The sequence below is a fragment of the Salminus brasiliensis genome, chromosome 9 (genome assembly GCF_030463535.1).
Source record: "Salminus brasiliensis chromosome 9, fSalBra1.hap2, whole genome shotgun sequence".
NCBI classification, from domain to species: domain Eukaryota; kingdom Metazoa; phylum Chordata; class Actinopteri; order Characiformes; family Bryconidae; genus Salminus; species Salminus brasiliensis.
The window spans coordinates 18,315,439-18,332,692 of record NC_132886.1 but is presented as its reverse complement, the minus strand read 5'-3'; the positions used below and the strand labels follow the sequence as shown (position 1 = coordinate 18,332,692).

At 40.5% G+C, this 17,254-nt stretch overlaps 2 protein-coding genes across 3 annotated transcripts; both read right to left on the bottom strand.

Annotated features, from left to right (window-relative positions):
- Positions 1–240: 240 nt before the first annotated feature.
- mus81 (MUS81 structure-specific endonuclease subunit) lies at positions 241–8,134 on the bottom strand. Of its 2 annotated transcripts, none has more exons than XM_072686799.1 (16): positions 7,408–8,134; positions 7,194–7,323; positions 6,636–6,769; positions 6,386–6,508; positions 5,982–6,062; positions 5,776–5,864; positions 5,348–5,545; positions 4,934–5,101; positions 4,156–4,283; positions 3,625–3,737; positions 3,066–3,185; positions 2,638–2,733; positions 2,396–2,536; positions 1,275–1,378; positions 1,108–1,191; positions 241–429 (listed from the first exon to the last, which is right to left on the bottom strand). In XM_072686799.1, exons 1-16 carry the CDS (start codon positions 7,543–7,545, stop codon positions 363–365), a joined length of 1,914 nt encoding a protein of 637 aa, XP_072542900.1. In that variant the 5' UTR covers positions 7,546–8,134; the 3' UTR covers positions 241–362. The 2 variants fall into 2 exon arrangements, with proteins under 2 accessions (XP_072542900.1, XP_072542902.1); XM_072686801.1 differs by having other exon boundaries at positions 6,636–6,766.
- Positions 8,135–8,934: 800 nt separating this feature from the next.
- On the bottom strand, positions 8,935–15,601 carry ovol1a (ovo-like zinc finger 1a). Its single transcript, XM_072686798.1, has 4 exons — positions 15,131–15,601; positions 10,895–11,133; positions 10,478–10,778; positions 8,935–9,987 (listed from the first exon to the last, which is right to left on the bottom strand). The coding sequence occupies exons 1-4, from the start codon at positions 15,228–15,230 to the stop codon at positions 9,650–9,652; spliced, it is 978 nt and encodes a 325-aa protein (XP_072542899.1). The 5' UTR covers positions 15,231–15,601; the 3' UTR covers positions 8,935–9,649.
- Between the last annotated feature and the right edge of the window lie 1,653 nt (positions 15,602–17,254).

Here is a 17,254-nt window from a genome sequence, read left to right as displayed (position 1 = left end):
TGCTCAGCTATGGTCACAAGCTGTTTTGCACCTCTGCAATGATGTGCTTCATTGACCAGGAGCAGCTGCACTCAGCGAGTTTCTTTGCTTCATACTGTATGAGATGACAAATCAGTTAATTAACTGCAAACATAATGAAAATGAAGCACCTTGCGAGGCAGCAGAACTCCAACCTTTTGCTAAACCTACATAATCTATAAGGAACAGAATAAAGGACGAGGCAAAATAAAAACCTGTAAATGAAATTCAAATCTTTATTTTACTTATAAATGCTTCGAAAATACAACCCTCTAAAACTAGAGGAGAGCAGCAAGAGCGGCACACTGCATTGCAGTTCTGACCACTATACTGTGTGCGTGTGGTCACGACAGGGGCCCACGTGTAGAGTAAAGCTGGTACACAGTACGGCTCAAGGCTGGCCCAAGATTTCTGCAAATGCAAAAAGACAGACAGGATCCACATGATCCTATATTAGGTACACAACCAGCTACCACAGGAACGTCAAATATTGTCAAATACCAAGATGGTCATACTTAGTCATGTGAAATAAAAAAAAAAAAAGGACACCCCATTACATACTTATTATTGTTTTTATTATTATTATTTTATTTATTTATTATTATGAGGAAATATACATGTTTAAAATATTTCCAAATAATATCTACAGATAAAGGTGATGTAATTGCATCCCTTTTGCAAAAACAACGAAATATGACATTATTATTATTTATTTACCAAGAGAAAAAAGACGAAATATGCCTACTGAGGAAAACGTTAGGTCACCCTATGTCCTAATAACTGGTATTCTCCCCCTTTTGCTGAGATTTCGCCTCAATTACACATCTCAGACATTGGAGGAAAGTTTTTCCCACTCCTCCATGCAGAATTCCTTCAGCTGTGTGATGTTTGGGGAGTTTTGGCATGCACAGCCTATTTCAAATCACCCTCAGTATCTTAATATATCAGAAATAGTGCCCTAGGAGTGTCCTCATTTTTTTTTCTCACATGACTATATGGTAAGAACTAGTAGAGACTTCCTCTGTTTAAGAGATGGCGGCATGGTTGACACCACATGAAATGACTAGGACAAAGAAACAAAGGCCAAACCTTTTGAGTTTGCCATATTTGATAGAGGACAGGAGCTTTTCTCCCTCTGCTTCAGTAGTACACTGGGCATATGCCTTCAACAAACTGAGAGAGGGAAACACATCAAAAATACAGTCCAAGCTACCCATGGCAGTGACTAAGTGTAATGAGATACAGTTGAGTCATACCTGCTCACTGTACTGTACTGTTCCAAAATGGCAGCAGCTTTATCACCAGAGATTCCACTGATCTGCATCAGCTGTCTGGCAAATACATCCCTAACTGTTTGACACTGAGGAAGAGAGCACAAAAAAAATTAGGCAAAGACTGGGTAAACAGTATGAGGAGGGATGAATAATGGACATGCAGAGGTATAATAGGTAAACCCCGAAACACCAAATAACACGAGATTCACACAATATGTCCACAAGGGAGAGCTCAAATCCTGGTTTGTTTTTATGGCAGTGGAGAACACATGAATTACACAACAACACAACAAGAAGACAATTCCTCCCATGTTTACAGGCTAATAGGTGTGCATCTGTACAAGCTCTGTAAGCAGCAGTATAACGGAGCAGTTGAGCCACTTGTCCTGCAAGCAGCACACCTGCTGAGGAAGACACACTACTGCTCTGGCCTAAGGCACATCTCTTAATGCTACATTCATTCCAATGTAATCATGTAATGTAGTCACTCTAGTGTGAGATCCTCTCTGTTATCACCGCCTTGGAACACAGGCCAGAGAACTTTTACCCCCATCCGCCCCTTTTTTCTCAGTCACCTTCTTAAAGATGCAGTGACGTATGAAGACTGCCTGTTTCTCAAGTAGGACACTGTGGTATGAGATAAGAACTTGTTTGTGCTTATCTTCAAGCTGCTAGAGCAACCAAAGTAGAGCCTACCATGGTCACTGAACACCACCACAACATAAGACTAACCCTGAGCACAAGACTCTCCCTTCTGCTGCCGCATGTATTATTCTCTTTATTCTTTATCCCTTACTGTTCTCACCTGTTAATTTCTAACAACTGGGACAGAACTGTCTGTTCAAATGAAATTAAATGAAACCCGGGTTAGTTTTGTGTACAGTTACACCCCAACTATACATTATACATTTTTAAATATATTTTCATGTATTAATTATTTGACCAATTTGAGACATTAAGCATGGTACAAAACAGTGGGAGCTTTTTTGGTGTAGCTTTTTTGTGACTCATGTTCATCTTTTATGACTAGATGTTTTTCCTATAAAAAAGTAACACAGTAGCCTTGCTGTGGCAAATAACCCTAAACACTAATTCCACTTCACCTTGTTTTTCACAGCTCCACAGTTGAACTCTGTAAAGGAAATGAGGTTGCAGTGGGGATTTTCTCTCACTGCGGCTCCACTCTCCTGGTCACACTCTTCGTTTCCCTCCAGTTCTCTAGAGCGACAGAATAATGTGCAGTTCTGGAGAAGAAACAAAACATCAAAACTAAGCAATACTATGTACTGTGTTGCAATATTGCAATAGAGCTTGAATAACATATTAGGAAATAGGTCAGACCAACCTGGTAGAGTTTCTGTAGGTATCTAGTCATGACTGTGAGATAGGCCGCTGACTCTTTAACATCCTGAACTCTCTTCACAAAGAAGCCATCCACCACCTGAAACAAGCAATCACATGTATTTATCTGAATTCAAGCCATGATATGTTAACAGTTAAACCGTGTATTTAACACTGCTTGAACCAAAATATAGGTGCTTGCATTTTGTATGTTACGTAAAATCTTGAAATCTTAAAATTGAAATAAATGTTACATAAAAATATATGACATCAAAATGTTGAATGTATGTATTTGTTATAGCTGCATAACTTGAGAAACTTGACTGCAGTTACTCTGTATGTGAGTATTATACAAGTAAGTTGTTCTGAGGCCAAGAAATCACACCCCCTAGAGGGCAAATGGCATACATGACATACAATAAGCATACATACCTGAGTGTTAACTATAGCCTGTTGTAAAGTGCTCTCTGGTAGACTCAGGTGAGCTGCTGCTGACCCACACTCCTCTACCAGATATATAGGCTTATGCAGTCCGCATCTCTTTAGCCGGAACTGTGTGTGTGAGAGAGAGAGAGAGAGAGAGATTAATTTAATTAAATTTATTACATTACTGCAATCACAGAGCCAAGTTTAGTGGTTGGTGTGGCACAACAGATAACACCACTACATGTCAGTGAGCTACCACACCAAGTCTTTGGGCAAGGCTCCTAACACTGGCCCACCTCTATGAGTAACTCAAGTCGCTCTCAAGAACAGTGTTAGCTAAATACCATAAAATGTAAATATATAAAAAGGTTAAACCTAAAAATATTATTCCACCTACCACAAGTGTAATTAACTCTACTCTTTATCATAATATTGGTCTTTGCACTACTGCTATCCTAAATGTATTCCTAATCCCTGGTCTAAGATCTCTTTCTGTCACATCACTGTAAATTCTGATTCTAGATGTTCATCATCATTATCAACGCTCACCATCATCATAATCTACCTTCTGCTCTCTAAAGCGTCCATCCATGATACTGCCACACAGGTCATCCATCCTCTTCCTCTCGATTATGTAATCCAGGACCAGCTCCTTGGCCACAGGTGGACGTAACTGACCTTCAATTAAACCCAGCCATTAATACTTTTCTGTCCCAAAGGTAAGTGGATGCACGTGTATTATCTATCATTTAGATAATCAACATTTAACTTGTGTAAACATTACATGATTAGAGGGGAACTTGTTCTTTATTTAATCACAAACAAAGGTTACTTAAGGTTTTATGACTGAGCCTGTGTATCATGTGCTGAAAAACTACCTTGGTAACTCCACCTATGCTTCTGTCTGAAGCTCCTGTCTTTCTGTTAAATGGAAACGCTGGCTGGTACTGCAACCATCACTAAATAGTAAATAATGCACAGTAATGCTTTTGGCTATAACACACTTTAAAGCAACATTTGGGTGTGTGAGAGAGCGAGCAAGACCAAGACAGAAAGAAATAGTGAGCAATTGAGCCAGTCAAGGGGGAGAGTTTACCCGGTACAGGTGTCACTTTCTCACGCGCAACCCACAAGAAGTCTCCCACATTTAGTTTTCTGACGTCAAACATGACTCCATTCCTCTGCAGCTCTTTGACCAGTTCTTGCTTGCGTGCTGTGTTTCCCCTGACAAAATACGTCCCATAAACAACACATTAAATACAAGTTTTAATACTTATCCTTGACCCTGAAGCTTTGGAACAGGTGTCAATAACACGCAACAATAAACTTGTTAGAAACTGGCTTGTTAGAGAGATCATGGGTAGGGTGAAGGTGAAAGAGGTTATTGTGTGTATATGGCGATTTGGTGTAAATTTAACCTATTCTTGAAGACAGTTCAAGCAGCAGTTCTCCACAATTACTCTCCACAATAACAGGGCTTATTCCAGCTTACAAAACACCCAAGCCATTCTATTAAGAACAATAAATACCTGTATAAATTCATGTATAGTATAATCAAATGTGCTGGGCACTAGATTAGAGAAACAATGTGGACCATCTGAGAGGCTTTGAAAAGAACCACTGCTCTAAAGCAAAGCATTTTTATTATGCAACACATGCAAACAACATCTTTCGTCACTGATTATCTTGGGTGCAATTAAACTGTTGGATTGCTGTTCATACTTTTGTACACTAGGTGTCAGTAATGTCCAACAGTTTTAAAAGCTGTTTGAGAAAGTTAGTACCATTGAAAGAAAAGCTGTACTGCTTCAGGTTTGTTGTTGCTACTACTAAATCGGAATGCAGTTATGTACAATTTAAAATCTTGAACTTACCCAGTTGTCTCAATAAAGTCAACACACAGTACAATGTCATAGGAGCCAGGGAGCAGGTATCCTTCTCCAGTGTCTGAAGCCTTGGAGATTCCTGATAGACTTGAAACAGGTGCAACACGTTCTGTGTGGGTTTCTGAGGCAGCGATGGTAGGCCTTGCTCTCAGTGAGCTGGAACAAAAAAATAAAAAATAAAAAATTTAAACCCCATTCTGAGAGAAATCTGATGGCATTTATGGCAAATCTTTCATACTGATACACACATTTGTTCAATTCCTTATTATTATGAGGTGATAAATTAGATTACATTAGGCATTAGATAAATTATTTACATTAGGCATTAGATAAAGCATTTTTTAAGCCCCATGTTATTTCACTTTTCTAAACACTAGTTAAACGAAACGTCTCAACTCTCACCAGTCGTCTTCACTCTCATCATCATCATCATCATCATCTTTTTCTTTTTCCTCATCCAAAGTCAGGTCCACAGTTCCTGGTCTTTCCCCCAGGTCCTCAGCCTCACTCCTCTTCTCCTCCCCCTGTTCATCATCTTTGCCTCTTTCTCCAGATTCCAGTCTCTCTGCTAGAGCCAGACCAAGCTCAGTCAACGAATACCTAACAAACAGAAACAGAAGGAAAGAAAAACTATTAGAGACCTTATATTCATGCTGAGCTGTTATTAAATTTATAATGTGACAATAGAAGTGCAGTACATTCTGCTAACCAAAATCGCACAGGCAATTAATTCAGCTCTAAATTCAGTCTGTTCTGTCAGGGAGCAGAGAGATGACTGTGAGCCAGCCTAAAGAAAAACATACATGATATAATACTGAGTAAAGGTTTACCTAGCAGGGTTGTGTGTCTTCAGAAGCAGGTCCTTCTGGATGAGGGTGCTTACTGAGGACCATGCAGTGTATTTACTGCCCAGATCAGGCTAGACACACAAACAGGACAGAATACATGTTTGGGCTAAACACCATGTCTATAACAGCAGATACAGCATTGTTCTGAATATTAGACACATTAAGGGTTTATAAGAAAAAATAGTTACCACAGTGAAGGATTTGTCACAAAGGGACTGTGCCTCCGTCTGCAGTTCATTTTTAAACATGAAGCCTTTACTACCAGGTAACTGAACAGGAGAAGGGAGATAAAACATGGTTCAGGGGGACATATGAAGTAAAGTGGCATCTTGTTTTTTTAGAAGATGATTTGGACTTAATCAATTCATGCTGGATTGCATTGGTATGCAGCCAAATGTTGTGGACCTGTTTATTATTCATACCACTGTAGTAATAATAACATCTAGACTCGACTGGACTATTTTAAATACTGTGTTTCCACTGTTTACTCTTTACTTTTGCTTACATCTGTGAACCCCTTTTAGAGCAGGGGCCTCTGAATGACAAAAGTTGTTTCCTCTCTCCAGTTTGTTTTTAGCAGTGCTTTTTGTACCTGTGAGTGTCTGTACAGCGTGAGCAGAACCGCATAGCCCCCAGATCTCTTCTGAGGAACATACTCTCTCTTCTTCGTCTTCTTTCCTCCTTTTTCTTTTCCTGCATCGCCTTCTGCATTCCTCTACCGGAACAGCAGTAACATGAGTAAAGCTTACATATTTTAGGACAGGTATTGGCGTTCCGAAACACAATAGTCAATTTAACATTGTCATAATTGTGTGTTTATCTGAGATCATCTCTTAACCCACCACATTTGCTCCAACCTCTCCAGAAGGATTCCTGGAGCAGGCAGAGGAAGGTTTGGGGGGAGCCAGGTTGTTATTGATGGGCTGAGTTTGAGCACAACCACTTGGAAGGGAGTGAATAGGGGCATCAACACCTACTGAGGAACAAATGAATCAAAATAAGTACATGTACATAAACATATCTTAGACCAGATAAGCTTCAAACCTCAGTCCCTGTGCTGATAGATGATGGATGCGCAAGAATTTCACTGCAGTTCTAGTGCGAGTTTAGGCTATTCTACCCACGTCTGATTATTACCAACCTATCGTCGCTGTGATACAAAACTCTGTATCTCCAAAATGGCAACTTCACAGGTGGAAGGAAAGGGGGAAAAAGGACTTAATAGAACTTCAATAGAAATCAATGTTAAAAAAAAAGACACCTTGGAGTATTCATATTGAAATTTGAGAACAATACACAGAATAATTGCCTGGTTCACATTATGTGGAAGAAAGTGGAAAAAGACGTAAATGGAGATGGACACGGTGCACGATGCACTTCCAGTCTTTTACACACTTTACCGTTTTCTCGGTAATACTTCTGAAGCCGCTCATCCAGGGTCTTACAGATACCGTCTCCAAAGTTCTGTAGGATCTTCGCCTCCTTGCCGTTTTTGAGCGGTAGAGGATACTTCTTCAGAGAGTTGATAGCCTTTACAAAAACACAAGCACGCACTGTTCAGAAGACTTGCGCCAGGCGAGACGTGATCATCACACGCCAGGAAGGACGGCTCACCTTCTGATACACGTACTGCGTCTTCAGCCCCTTCTCTTTGGCGTGGTCGCGCATCTCGGTCAGCCAGTTGAGAAAAAGAGGGTTTGGGCAGGAGGGCAAAGGCCGCTTCCGACCCACACGGACGGGCTCCGATGGCATATTTGAACCCAGACAGTGAGTCTAGCCTAAATTCTGTCTAGTTATAAATAAATAATCGGTTACACTCTACGGGTGAGAAGAAAGCATGTGAAATCTGAACCATCCGGACACGTGGGCGTTGTGTTTGTGTCAGTGCTGACCTGTTTTTAAATAGCGAGCAGCTACCGACCCTGTTGTAGGATAAAGGAAGTTGCCTCATCAGATGTTTTACCTGTTGTTGATGTAGCTAGCTAGCTACATAGCAGTAGCGTCGTCAGTGACGAATATCTCAGGAGCAAACTATGCTTAGCTAACATTACACTGATCATTTTAGCCTATCGATTTACATCGATCAGCTGTCTGCTGTAACAGTTATCAAACAGCTAGCTAGCTAGCTAACGCTGCAGCGCCGGTTAGAGAGGTGTAGCACGCTGGCTAGCTCAGTCGGGGTGTTTAAGAGGTCGCCACAGGCGAAGGGTGATTTCCTCGTTTTCTCAGTGATAACTATAAGCGCCATGTAATGTAGGTAGTGCTAACTCCTGTAAAAGTATGAATTTACCAGTGTTGGAAGTCTCTGTAAGCGCGGCTGCCCGCCACTGTTTTCAAAAAGTTTGTGTACATCCCTGGTGCAGCGCTCGAGCGCTGGAGCGCCACAGCGCAAACAGCGCCACTGTAAGGTGTGATGGAGAAATTACACTGTCTGCATACATACAGAGTTGTGCGTCTTGGGACGACGTACAGTTGTGGTTTAAATGAAATACAATAAAAAACAATACAGCCCAATAAATGTAAGATTTTAGACTGTCATGCTAATCTATTGCTGATGATATGGTCTTTAATATGTATTAGTCTACTGTAGGTCTATGTGGTTTACATTATGGGAACAGTGTATGTCTTCGTTGGAAATTAAAGATTTTGAATGAAATAATAGCTCATTGATAATATAACGGGCCTGAGGACACCACTCTCAAACCGTTAACATCTAGGAGCCCTACAATCAGGCTGCTAGTGAATTCCAGCAACAAGACCAAACAAGGATCTGGAATCCACTGCCTGCGCACCCAACATCCACCCACTGACTCACACACAGACACACACACACACACACACACTTCACCACTCATTCTCAGTGTTAGTCTCTCTTTCCTGCAACAAAAAGCCATTTGCTAGCATATCTAGTCAACCAAACAGTTAAAAGACCAAGAGTTCTGTGGGGTGGGGTGGAGTGGGGTGGGTGGGTTGATGTTCAAAGTATGTAGCATAAAATAAAAGGACACATTTATTGTCATGTTTAGAGAGCACATTTGCATCAATATGTTCAATAAGAAAATATAATGCATTATAATTTACATACAAACTCATTTATCCACTTCTGTTTAGAATGTGGCATATAAAGACAAACCAGCATTGAATGTTGTGCAATCTATGGAAAAAGGGAAAATATGTCCAAAACACATACAAAGCACTACATGTTATTATAAATGTATAAAATCTGGAATAAAGGATAAACTCCACCCAGGATATTACAAACCACCCATTATAAATATAAATCTTTTTTTTTTTACAACACATCTGTCAATCTGTACAAATAGCAATAATCATTGACAAAATAAACATTCCCCCATCAATAATCCTCACATCAAAAGACAAGAAGAAAAAAAAACGAACCGAGAAAGTAAGGCCCTGTTGCATATTTGTTTTCTTTTTAAACTCAGATTGAGCTCTTCAATGTGAAAATGCATCTGCCCTGAGCAAAAACACCAGAACATTTATTGCAATTGCATCAGTATTTCACTTGTTCCTCACAAAGTGAGAAAAGGCCTGAATGTAAACTCAAGTGGAGCGTAATTATTATTTATTAGGGAAAAACCAGCCCTGTAAACCACGACCAAATCCATCTCTACTGCTTGAAACACAGTCGACAGTTCATGTAGAGGGTCATGACACTGGAAGAAAAATAATGCATTAGTTATTCTTTTAGTGTATCCTTAAGCTTTCCCTCCACTTTTCTTTCTCTTCCTTATATTTTCCTACATAATATTCTATTTAAATAACGTTCTGCAGTATACCAGTATGCAGAAATCTCCCTTACTGGTCATGAACTCAACTCCTATCTTTCTACATCCTACATTCCTGACCCTGCGGTGTCATCACTGTTCAGGGATAAAGGAGAGCCGGGCAGGGAGTTTTCTTCATGACCAGCGGCACCTGCTGCCCCGGACTGTCTGCGTGCCCCCTTGGCCCGCAAGAAGGCACTATTCGGATGCTGGGTGTGCAGGTGGAGCAGCAGTGCATCCTGGGTAGGGGCGGTGTGGCCGCACTCCTCGCAGACGTACAGCTTTGTGCGGCGTTCCTTGTAGGCGTAGTGCTGCGTCACGCCGTGAATCTTCTTCATGTGTGACTCCAAAGAGCAGCGCTGGGTGAAGGCTTTCTCGCATAGACTACACTTATACGGACGGACACCTGGAAAAGCATTATGATGAGAGAAAGAGAGAATTTACTTTTGTACATTTACTTAAACTGTGTGTGCAAGACGGCTATTAGCATGCTGCATATTTAGGTTTAGTACACAGTAAAAACACACTGGGGAATGCTGGATGTGACAGATTGGTTGATGATGTTTTCACTAAATTATTTATTAATAGATCTTGTATTGATCATGTCAATTACTTTGATACATCTAGATATTTAGCTGTAATTAGTCAGGATGATCCCAAAAAAACATTCAGTGATTGGTTGGAAGCTTTATCAAATTGCAAGCTTCTACATTACCAATATTGTGAAGGACTTACACAATCATCCAAACAAACATCCAAGGGAATTTAAAACTGTAGAGATTCTCACATAAATCTATAATACTCATAGTGTTACACAGCACTGCAAATAAATCCCTACTTTCTGAACTTGTTTGGACCACCAGTTCAAAAAAGGTAATTCTAGCACCAAAACATACCTGTGTGTGTGCGGACATGCCTCTTGAGGTCAAAAGTGTCGTTAAAGCCCTTGCCGCAGAAAGTGCAAAGATGCCTTTTCTGTTCGCTGTGGCACTTTAGGTGCCTGTTGAGCATACGCTGAAACTGGAACACCTTCTGGCACACCTGGCACACGTAGCTTCCACGCGGTGCAGGTGGGGAAGGTGCGGAAGATGTGCCAGAGCTGCTTGCTGGGCTGATGTTTGCCACAGCATCAGGAGGACCAGTGACTGTACTTGGAATGGTGGGAAAGGCTTCCACAGGGGGATCACCGGTGGTCACCTGTAAAAAAGGACATACAAAGAAATGTAGAAGATCTGCAGTTCAGAGTATAAATGGTTAACATAAATGTTTCCACATATAAACTCGAGAGACACAGTTCTAAAAGGCGACCTCACCTTCATTTTGGAGCGGACGTAGGAGCTGTTCTGTGAACTCCTGATGCGCTCTGTCTCTGGACTGGGATGCTGCCCTAGAGCAGTGCAGGAAGGCAGCTCAGCTGTAGAAACCACTGTGTGCTGGTCCTGTGTGTATTTCTGAGTGCACACGATGTGTTCTTTGCGCGTGGACAGACACAGGGCCACTTCTGCTACACTGGCCTCCGTTTCTTCCCATAGACGTGGAGGGGTCACAGAGACTGGATGGGGAAGCATGAAGAAAACAGGAGATGAGCTTTAGTTAAAAATCTTTTTTTTTTTTTTTTTAAATCATTCTTAAGACTCCAGTTGCTCGAATATTTTAGTATGTGTTTCTGAAGCAAAATGAATTTTAGAGAATGTTTCTATATCTGCAGATGTTTATCTCTTTGCTCCAATTTTTCATAAATAGATTTTGGATTGATAAGATCAACAACTTTGATTATACCAGATATCCAAATATTGCAAGCTTCTACATTACCAATATAGTGAAGACCAACATCACAAGACAAGACAATAGGTTGTATATTCCTAGTGTGTATTTAGTGCACTTTCATTTACAGCTTCAGAGTAGTATCCAATTAAATTTTAAACGGTAGAAATTCTCACATAAATCTCTAATACTCAGTGTTACACTAAATATCATTATTTAGACTCCAGTGGCTTGAATATTTTAGTATGCGCTTCTCTTGGCTTCTCTACGCTCTAAATATTTATAAATAGACTTTGGATTGATTGTCAGTGTCAATGACTTTTACTGTATCTACATCTCGTCGGTCTCTTGATGTGGGCTGAATGTTATGTAACATTACACTATTTAACAGTTGCAATGAATAACGTTCAAATTATTACAGACTTCATGTGGCGCTCAGGAAAGCAGGGACAGTTGTGCCTCTGGGTAAGGTGTGTGTGTGAGAGAGAGAGAATGAGTGGGTGGGAGGCAGCCATATATGTGTGCGTGGATGTGTGTTTTCAAATGCGTGTGTAAATGTATTGTCCTGGACTGAAGTCAGCCACTCCTGTTACAGCAGTACCAGTCTGACCAGCCAGGCTAGAGACACAGGCTTATGAACTCTTTATACAAGCGTCCGTGCAACACAATGCAAGGGCTGCAAATAAAACTCCAGCAAAGTATCATGTTTGCTAATAGTTGTTATGTTAAATCATCTAAATAAAAACCTAACCTACAAATATATGCATCTCAAATACAACCCTGAGAAATATAATGTCTTGGTTTCATTTCTGAAAAGCTAACTGTTTCTAACTGTCTCTAGCAGTTACGTGTACAATGAATCTTTTGATGATGGTGAAGCAACCGGATGAATTGCAAATTTTCATGCAAATGGTCTGCAGTGTGCTTAGGGTAACGGTATGTACAGAGGCCATCAGTGCCATGTACACCATGTTTAATGGGCCTATACACCACATAGCAGTACTAATTCCCTTAATTTACCCCAAATGGATGCACTTTTGGACTGTTTCAGGCATTCTAATGGCGTGTCTTTTTTTTTTTATTCAAGTTTCATAGTCAAATCAGCAAAAGCAGAACAAAAAATCAATGCAACCAAAAAAAGTATATATTTATATAATATTTTGTTCAAGTTGATGCACTGATTTTTCTTTCTTGCTTCACTGAGTTGGATTTAATCTTTAGTAGCTGTACTGCAGGTCAACCCCTCCCTTTACTCACAACTACACTTGTGTGTTTGCAGCCAACGTGGAACAACACAGGCAATAAATGTGGATAGGTGACTGCGGGCAGTCTTGTCATATCAGAGCCTACCTCCCTTCCCTCTGGGATAGTAAGGCATTAACATATTCATCATGTCCAACCACTACATTTAGTGTGAGAAAGTAAAATGTCACAGAATTGGTTCTGATAGTTTAAAAGATGTTTAGCAACACCTAGGGTCAACATCTAACATTACCCATTTGAAAGTCATTTTAATAGCTTCATTTACATTTAAATAGGATTTAAGTTAATGTAGTAATCCTATGTGACCAGGAGACTGAATCAATTCATCAAGTAGATTATAAAGTTGTTGTTTTTTTTATATAATTTTGGTTTGTGTTTTGTGATCATGTAAATTCAGAGAACATTGTGCCATTAAAAATACATACACAGAACAAACTGTAGCCGAGCTAAGTTATTGTCCATAAATAAACAACGATCGTTTAATAGTCCTTTCATCGCAACTAGGTGTATTTTCAACATCTCAATGTTTATGCAAGAGCCCAATCTACTTTCGTTTCATTTAGATCCATTCATATTTAAAAGGTCCATCTTTGAGATAATCGAAACCAGAAGATTTAGCTTAGCATATGCTCAACGTTCAAAGACTAAAAATAACCCAACAGCTCTGCCCACTTTTACAAGCCGAAATTAAACACTGCTCCACTTCTAGTTTTCCTGTCTTATCTCGCAACTTTGCCGCAGTTTTCGCTCAGCCAGTCAAACCGGGGACAAATCTGAGCACTTGCATAAACACAGCTGTTCGACCTGAACGAAAACCCAGTTAAAGACACTGGTCGTGTAGAGGCAGCGTCGATAAGAAAACAATGGCCGAGCCTTACTAAGCTGATCCAGGAGAGAGAGAGAGAGAGAGAGAGAGAGCGGGAGAGGTAGAGGTGAAAGGTGAGCCAAACCCAGCCCGCCGCTGCTGCTGCTGCGGAGTTTACCCGCGAACAGGCTGTGCCATGTTTGCTAAGGGTGTAGCGGGAAAGAGCAGACAGCGCGGCGAGGTCCGTTATTTCCTTCACTGTTCATTAACCTGCAGCCGCGGACCACCCTGTAAACACCTCCACTACACCCACAGAGAGAATTAAACACGACAGATACCGGAGGAAAGAGCCACGGTCGGGATTAAAGCAGTGACAGTCCGAGACGCTGCTGATATTGTTAAAAATGAGGAAATGAAGACGATAAATATCCGTGTAAAACAGTTCATAATTCCTGACAGAAACGAAAGTATAGTCGTCGATAGCGACAAGGACAACAACAAACACGAACAGGTACAGCCACTGTATGCCTAGCATACCTACCTCATAACCTGTTACAGTGAATCAAAAAACAGGCCTGTACCAAAGAGACAGCCTGTCATTTAATTTACGACAGTTTTATATAAAATATTATATAATATATTTATATATATATATATATATATATAAATATATATATTTATAAATAAAATATAATACATATAATTATATATATATATATATAATTTTATATATATATATATATATATATATATATATATATATATATATATATATATATATATATATATATAAAACTACACACAGAATACTACAGAAATAATAAGAAAAAATAAACTATAAAATAAAACGTACTATGCGACAATAATAAACTAAACAATAAACGGTAAAGGGTCCGAATCCCTGCTCTGTTCGGAAATGAGTTTCTAACTGCACCCCTAAACCCAGTCGAATTTGGTCAATTATTAGCCCAATCGTGTTCAGTGATGAAGGAAATGAGCAAGGGGGCTCACAAAGAGGGGGCTGTCCTGCTAGTATTCCGTTAGGTGAATCAGCAGGTCACCCGATAGCCTCCTTCTAAATTAAACTAGTTAAAGATAATTAACGAAACGGTTTATTAAGAAGCGTCTTGTTTTGATGACCACAGGTTGTCTTTTCACGACTTATCCCCTCAGCGTATGGCTCCCACAACGGGCTTTACTCGTGAGTAAGGTGGTGTTAAAGGCTTTTAGCGGAACGTTTCGTGTAGGCGAGACTGAATGTGTTGCAATGGATTTTACACCGTGTCTGACAGACAATTGGGTCTGAAGGTCAACTAAGCGGGCTGTAGCGGTTCCTTCTGCGCCACACACACACACACACACACACAAACACACACACCTTTATAAAACAAGTAAGTGTTCACAGTGCAAAATGACCACGGCAGCTGGTGCAGTCATTAAACTGAATGTAGAAAATGCTTTAATGGGTGTGTAAACGCAGCCTTACAGCAGAGTTGGTCTGACTGAAGAAAACAATAATGGCCCGTATTAACGAGTCTAACGAATACCTTCGATCAGGTGACTGGGATACTGAAATGCCTCGCAGTTTCCTCGTCCTGTCTGAAGGACTGATGAGCTGGACTGCTGGGTCGTTTGTGTCTGCTGCGTTTACCGTTATTCGGAGTGGGTGTTTTAGGCTATCTTGGGTTAAACAGCGCGGATTGCCGTGTCCTCTCACCTGGTATGTAGATGTCTCCTCGCTCGTGGTCGGGCAGGTCGCTCCAGTTTCTCTTGCCCGGTGAAACACTGGGCTTTTTCACGAGGAAAGCTCGCGGCATGGTGTGTGCTGATCTCCGCTATCTCCTACTATAGTTACAACCAAGCTCCCGGCTGCTCGACTCGCTGCCTATCAGACTGAAAACGGACTAAACAGGAGGAAGAAATAATAAAACGCCTCGGCCTGGTCGGCGGCGTCAGGTGAGCATGCAGAAAAAAAGTAATCTTGGAGGGTTTCTGTCCTGGTTCTCCTCCCTCCTTAGTCCCTTTGTAAACTTTTGCACCTATAGGCTACAGGTTCCCGTGGCGTCTCCCACCAAAGTGTCCTCTTTCCCGGTGTCCCCCGTCGTCTTCCGTAACTTCTACTGTGTAAAATATCCCGTCGGAGCGGTCTAACGGAGCACGATGAAGGAAATATGCCGAGCCGTTCAGTCGAGGTGAATTTCAAAGGTGGAGTGCGGCGCAGGTAGGCTACACATTTCAGGAGGAAACAGGTGGCAGCGCGCATGCGCCTGGGAATAACGGTGACAACAAACCCCAGCCAGACCTGCCTCCACGTTTTACCTGTTCAACCGGTTTTCTCTCTCTCCCCCACGCACGCACCCTTCAAGTCCCCATTCAGCTTCAAGGCGGCTAGAGTATGGCTGGTGAAGATGGCGAGGGACAGTATGAGGCCAAACTCTTAATGTTTAAAACTTTAACCTGCGAAAGACGTACAGACCGACCGTTCCCCGAACAGGGGGCGTGGCGACCGGACACCATCTAACAGACATAACTGTATAGCCTATAGGCAGTCTCTCTAGCCGAATACTGGAAGGACACGGGCCCACAGTATCTCTCTCTCTCTCTCTCTCTCTCTCTCTCTCTCTCTCTCTCAAACACACATACATACAAATAATGTGCTTGTTTTGCAACATTTTAGACCATTTCCATATATATTTTGTCTGTTGTTTATTTTGAAAAAAAAAAAGAGTAAATTGTTTTGTAGAGATGGCGTATTAGTGCTGATGGGTATTGGTATTGGACAGAAAATGCTGAATTAAATATTAATGGGGTAAAAAATCACCCCTTCCTTTCGTTTGCTATAAAACTAATTATTATATGAATATATATAGTCATTTTGGACAAGAGGTGACAAAACCACTTTTTATTCTCCAATACTGATACTGAGTAATACTGAGCCGATTTTTAACTGATTGGGATCTGTCTCAGAAAGTGCTAGATGAGATATCAAAGGGGGGACAAATGAATCCAATAAAAAATCTACACACACACACACACACACACTCACACACTGTATATGTTTTTGCCACCTGTGTTTCTTCCTGCAGAGTAATACAACATCACTTACATTTAGATGCTCTCTTTAAGTGAAGTGCTTCAACTTGAACTAGCTTATTTTAAGGCCTAGTAGTTTTAAAAAAGCAGCTCAGTACTCAGTATCAGAACTGAGAGAAAAGTTGTATGTCATCTCTAGTCTTTTTTAAATCCAACTGACTGTTTATTTATATAAGAATTCATTTCATTGCAATCCGAAGGGTGTAAAATGTTATTTTATTTAGGGGGGTGGAGGTGAGGAAATGGCAATCCTTTGCATCCTCCCAAATAAAGCACAGTATACATTTATTGATTTGATTCACTGCACAGGAATATAATATGTGTCATCAACACAGCTATTTCCAAATGTAACCACACATGAATCTATTTTGGAGCATGGAGATGTTACCTCAGCTAAGGGCAAAGTCAAAATATTCATTTACAATTTCTGTATGCCCACATAAGGCCTTAATCACCACTTATAAATATAAATATATTTTAAAATAAAGCAAGTATTAGTAAAGTAGCAGAACAATACATCAAAAATAAAATCACCCTCTTCCTCTTCCTGACACTCATTTGAAACATGCTGAAATGTATGTATGATTATTATTAGTAATCTACTTATTTATCTAACGTGGTGATGGTGATTCTCTACATATTGTATAACTTGTACATGAGTGGCAAACCTGATGATATGTAAATACATATGTTCTCTTGTGTGTATTTAGGAATTAAGATAGACAAAAGAAGAGGACCGAAAGAGGGT

Coding starts and splice junctions, on each gene's coding strand:
- ovol1a (XM_072686798.1), bottom strand. CDS start 15,230: ATGCCGCGAGCTTTCCTCGTGAAAAAGCCCAGTGTTTCACCGGGCAAG. Junction 11,134..15,130: donor AGGAGACATCTACATACCAG/GTGAGAGGACAC, acceptor TTCCCCATCCAG/TCTCTGTGACCCCTCCACGT. Junction 9,988..10,477: donor GCATGTCCGCACACACACAG/GTATGTTTTGGT, acceptor ATGCTTTTCCAG/GTGTCCGTCCGTATAAGTGT.
- mus81 (XM_072686799.1), bottom strand. CDS start 7,545: ATGCCATCGGAGCCCGTCCGTGTGGGTCGGAAGCGGCCTTTGCCCTCC. Junction 5,102..5,347: donor GATGAGAGTGAAGACGACTG/GTGAGAGTTGAG, acceptor TTTTTGTTCCAG/CTCACTGAGAGCAAGGCCTA. Junction 4,284..4,933: donor GACTTTATTGAGACAACTGG/GTAAGTTCAAGA, acceptor GTATTTTGTCAG/GGGAAACACAGCACGCAAGC.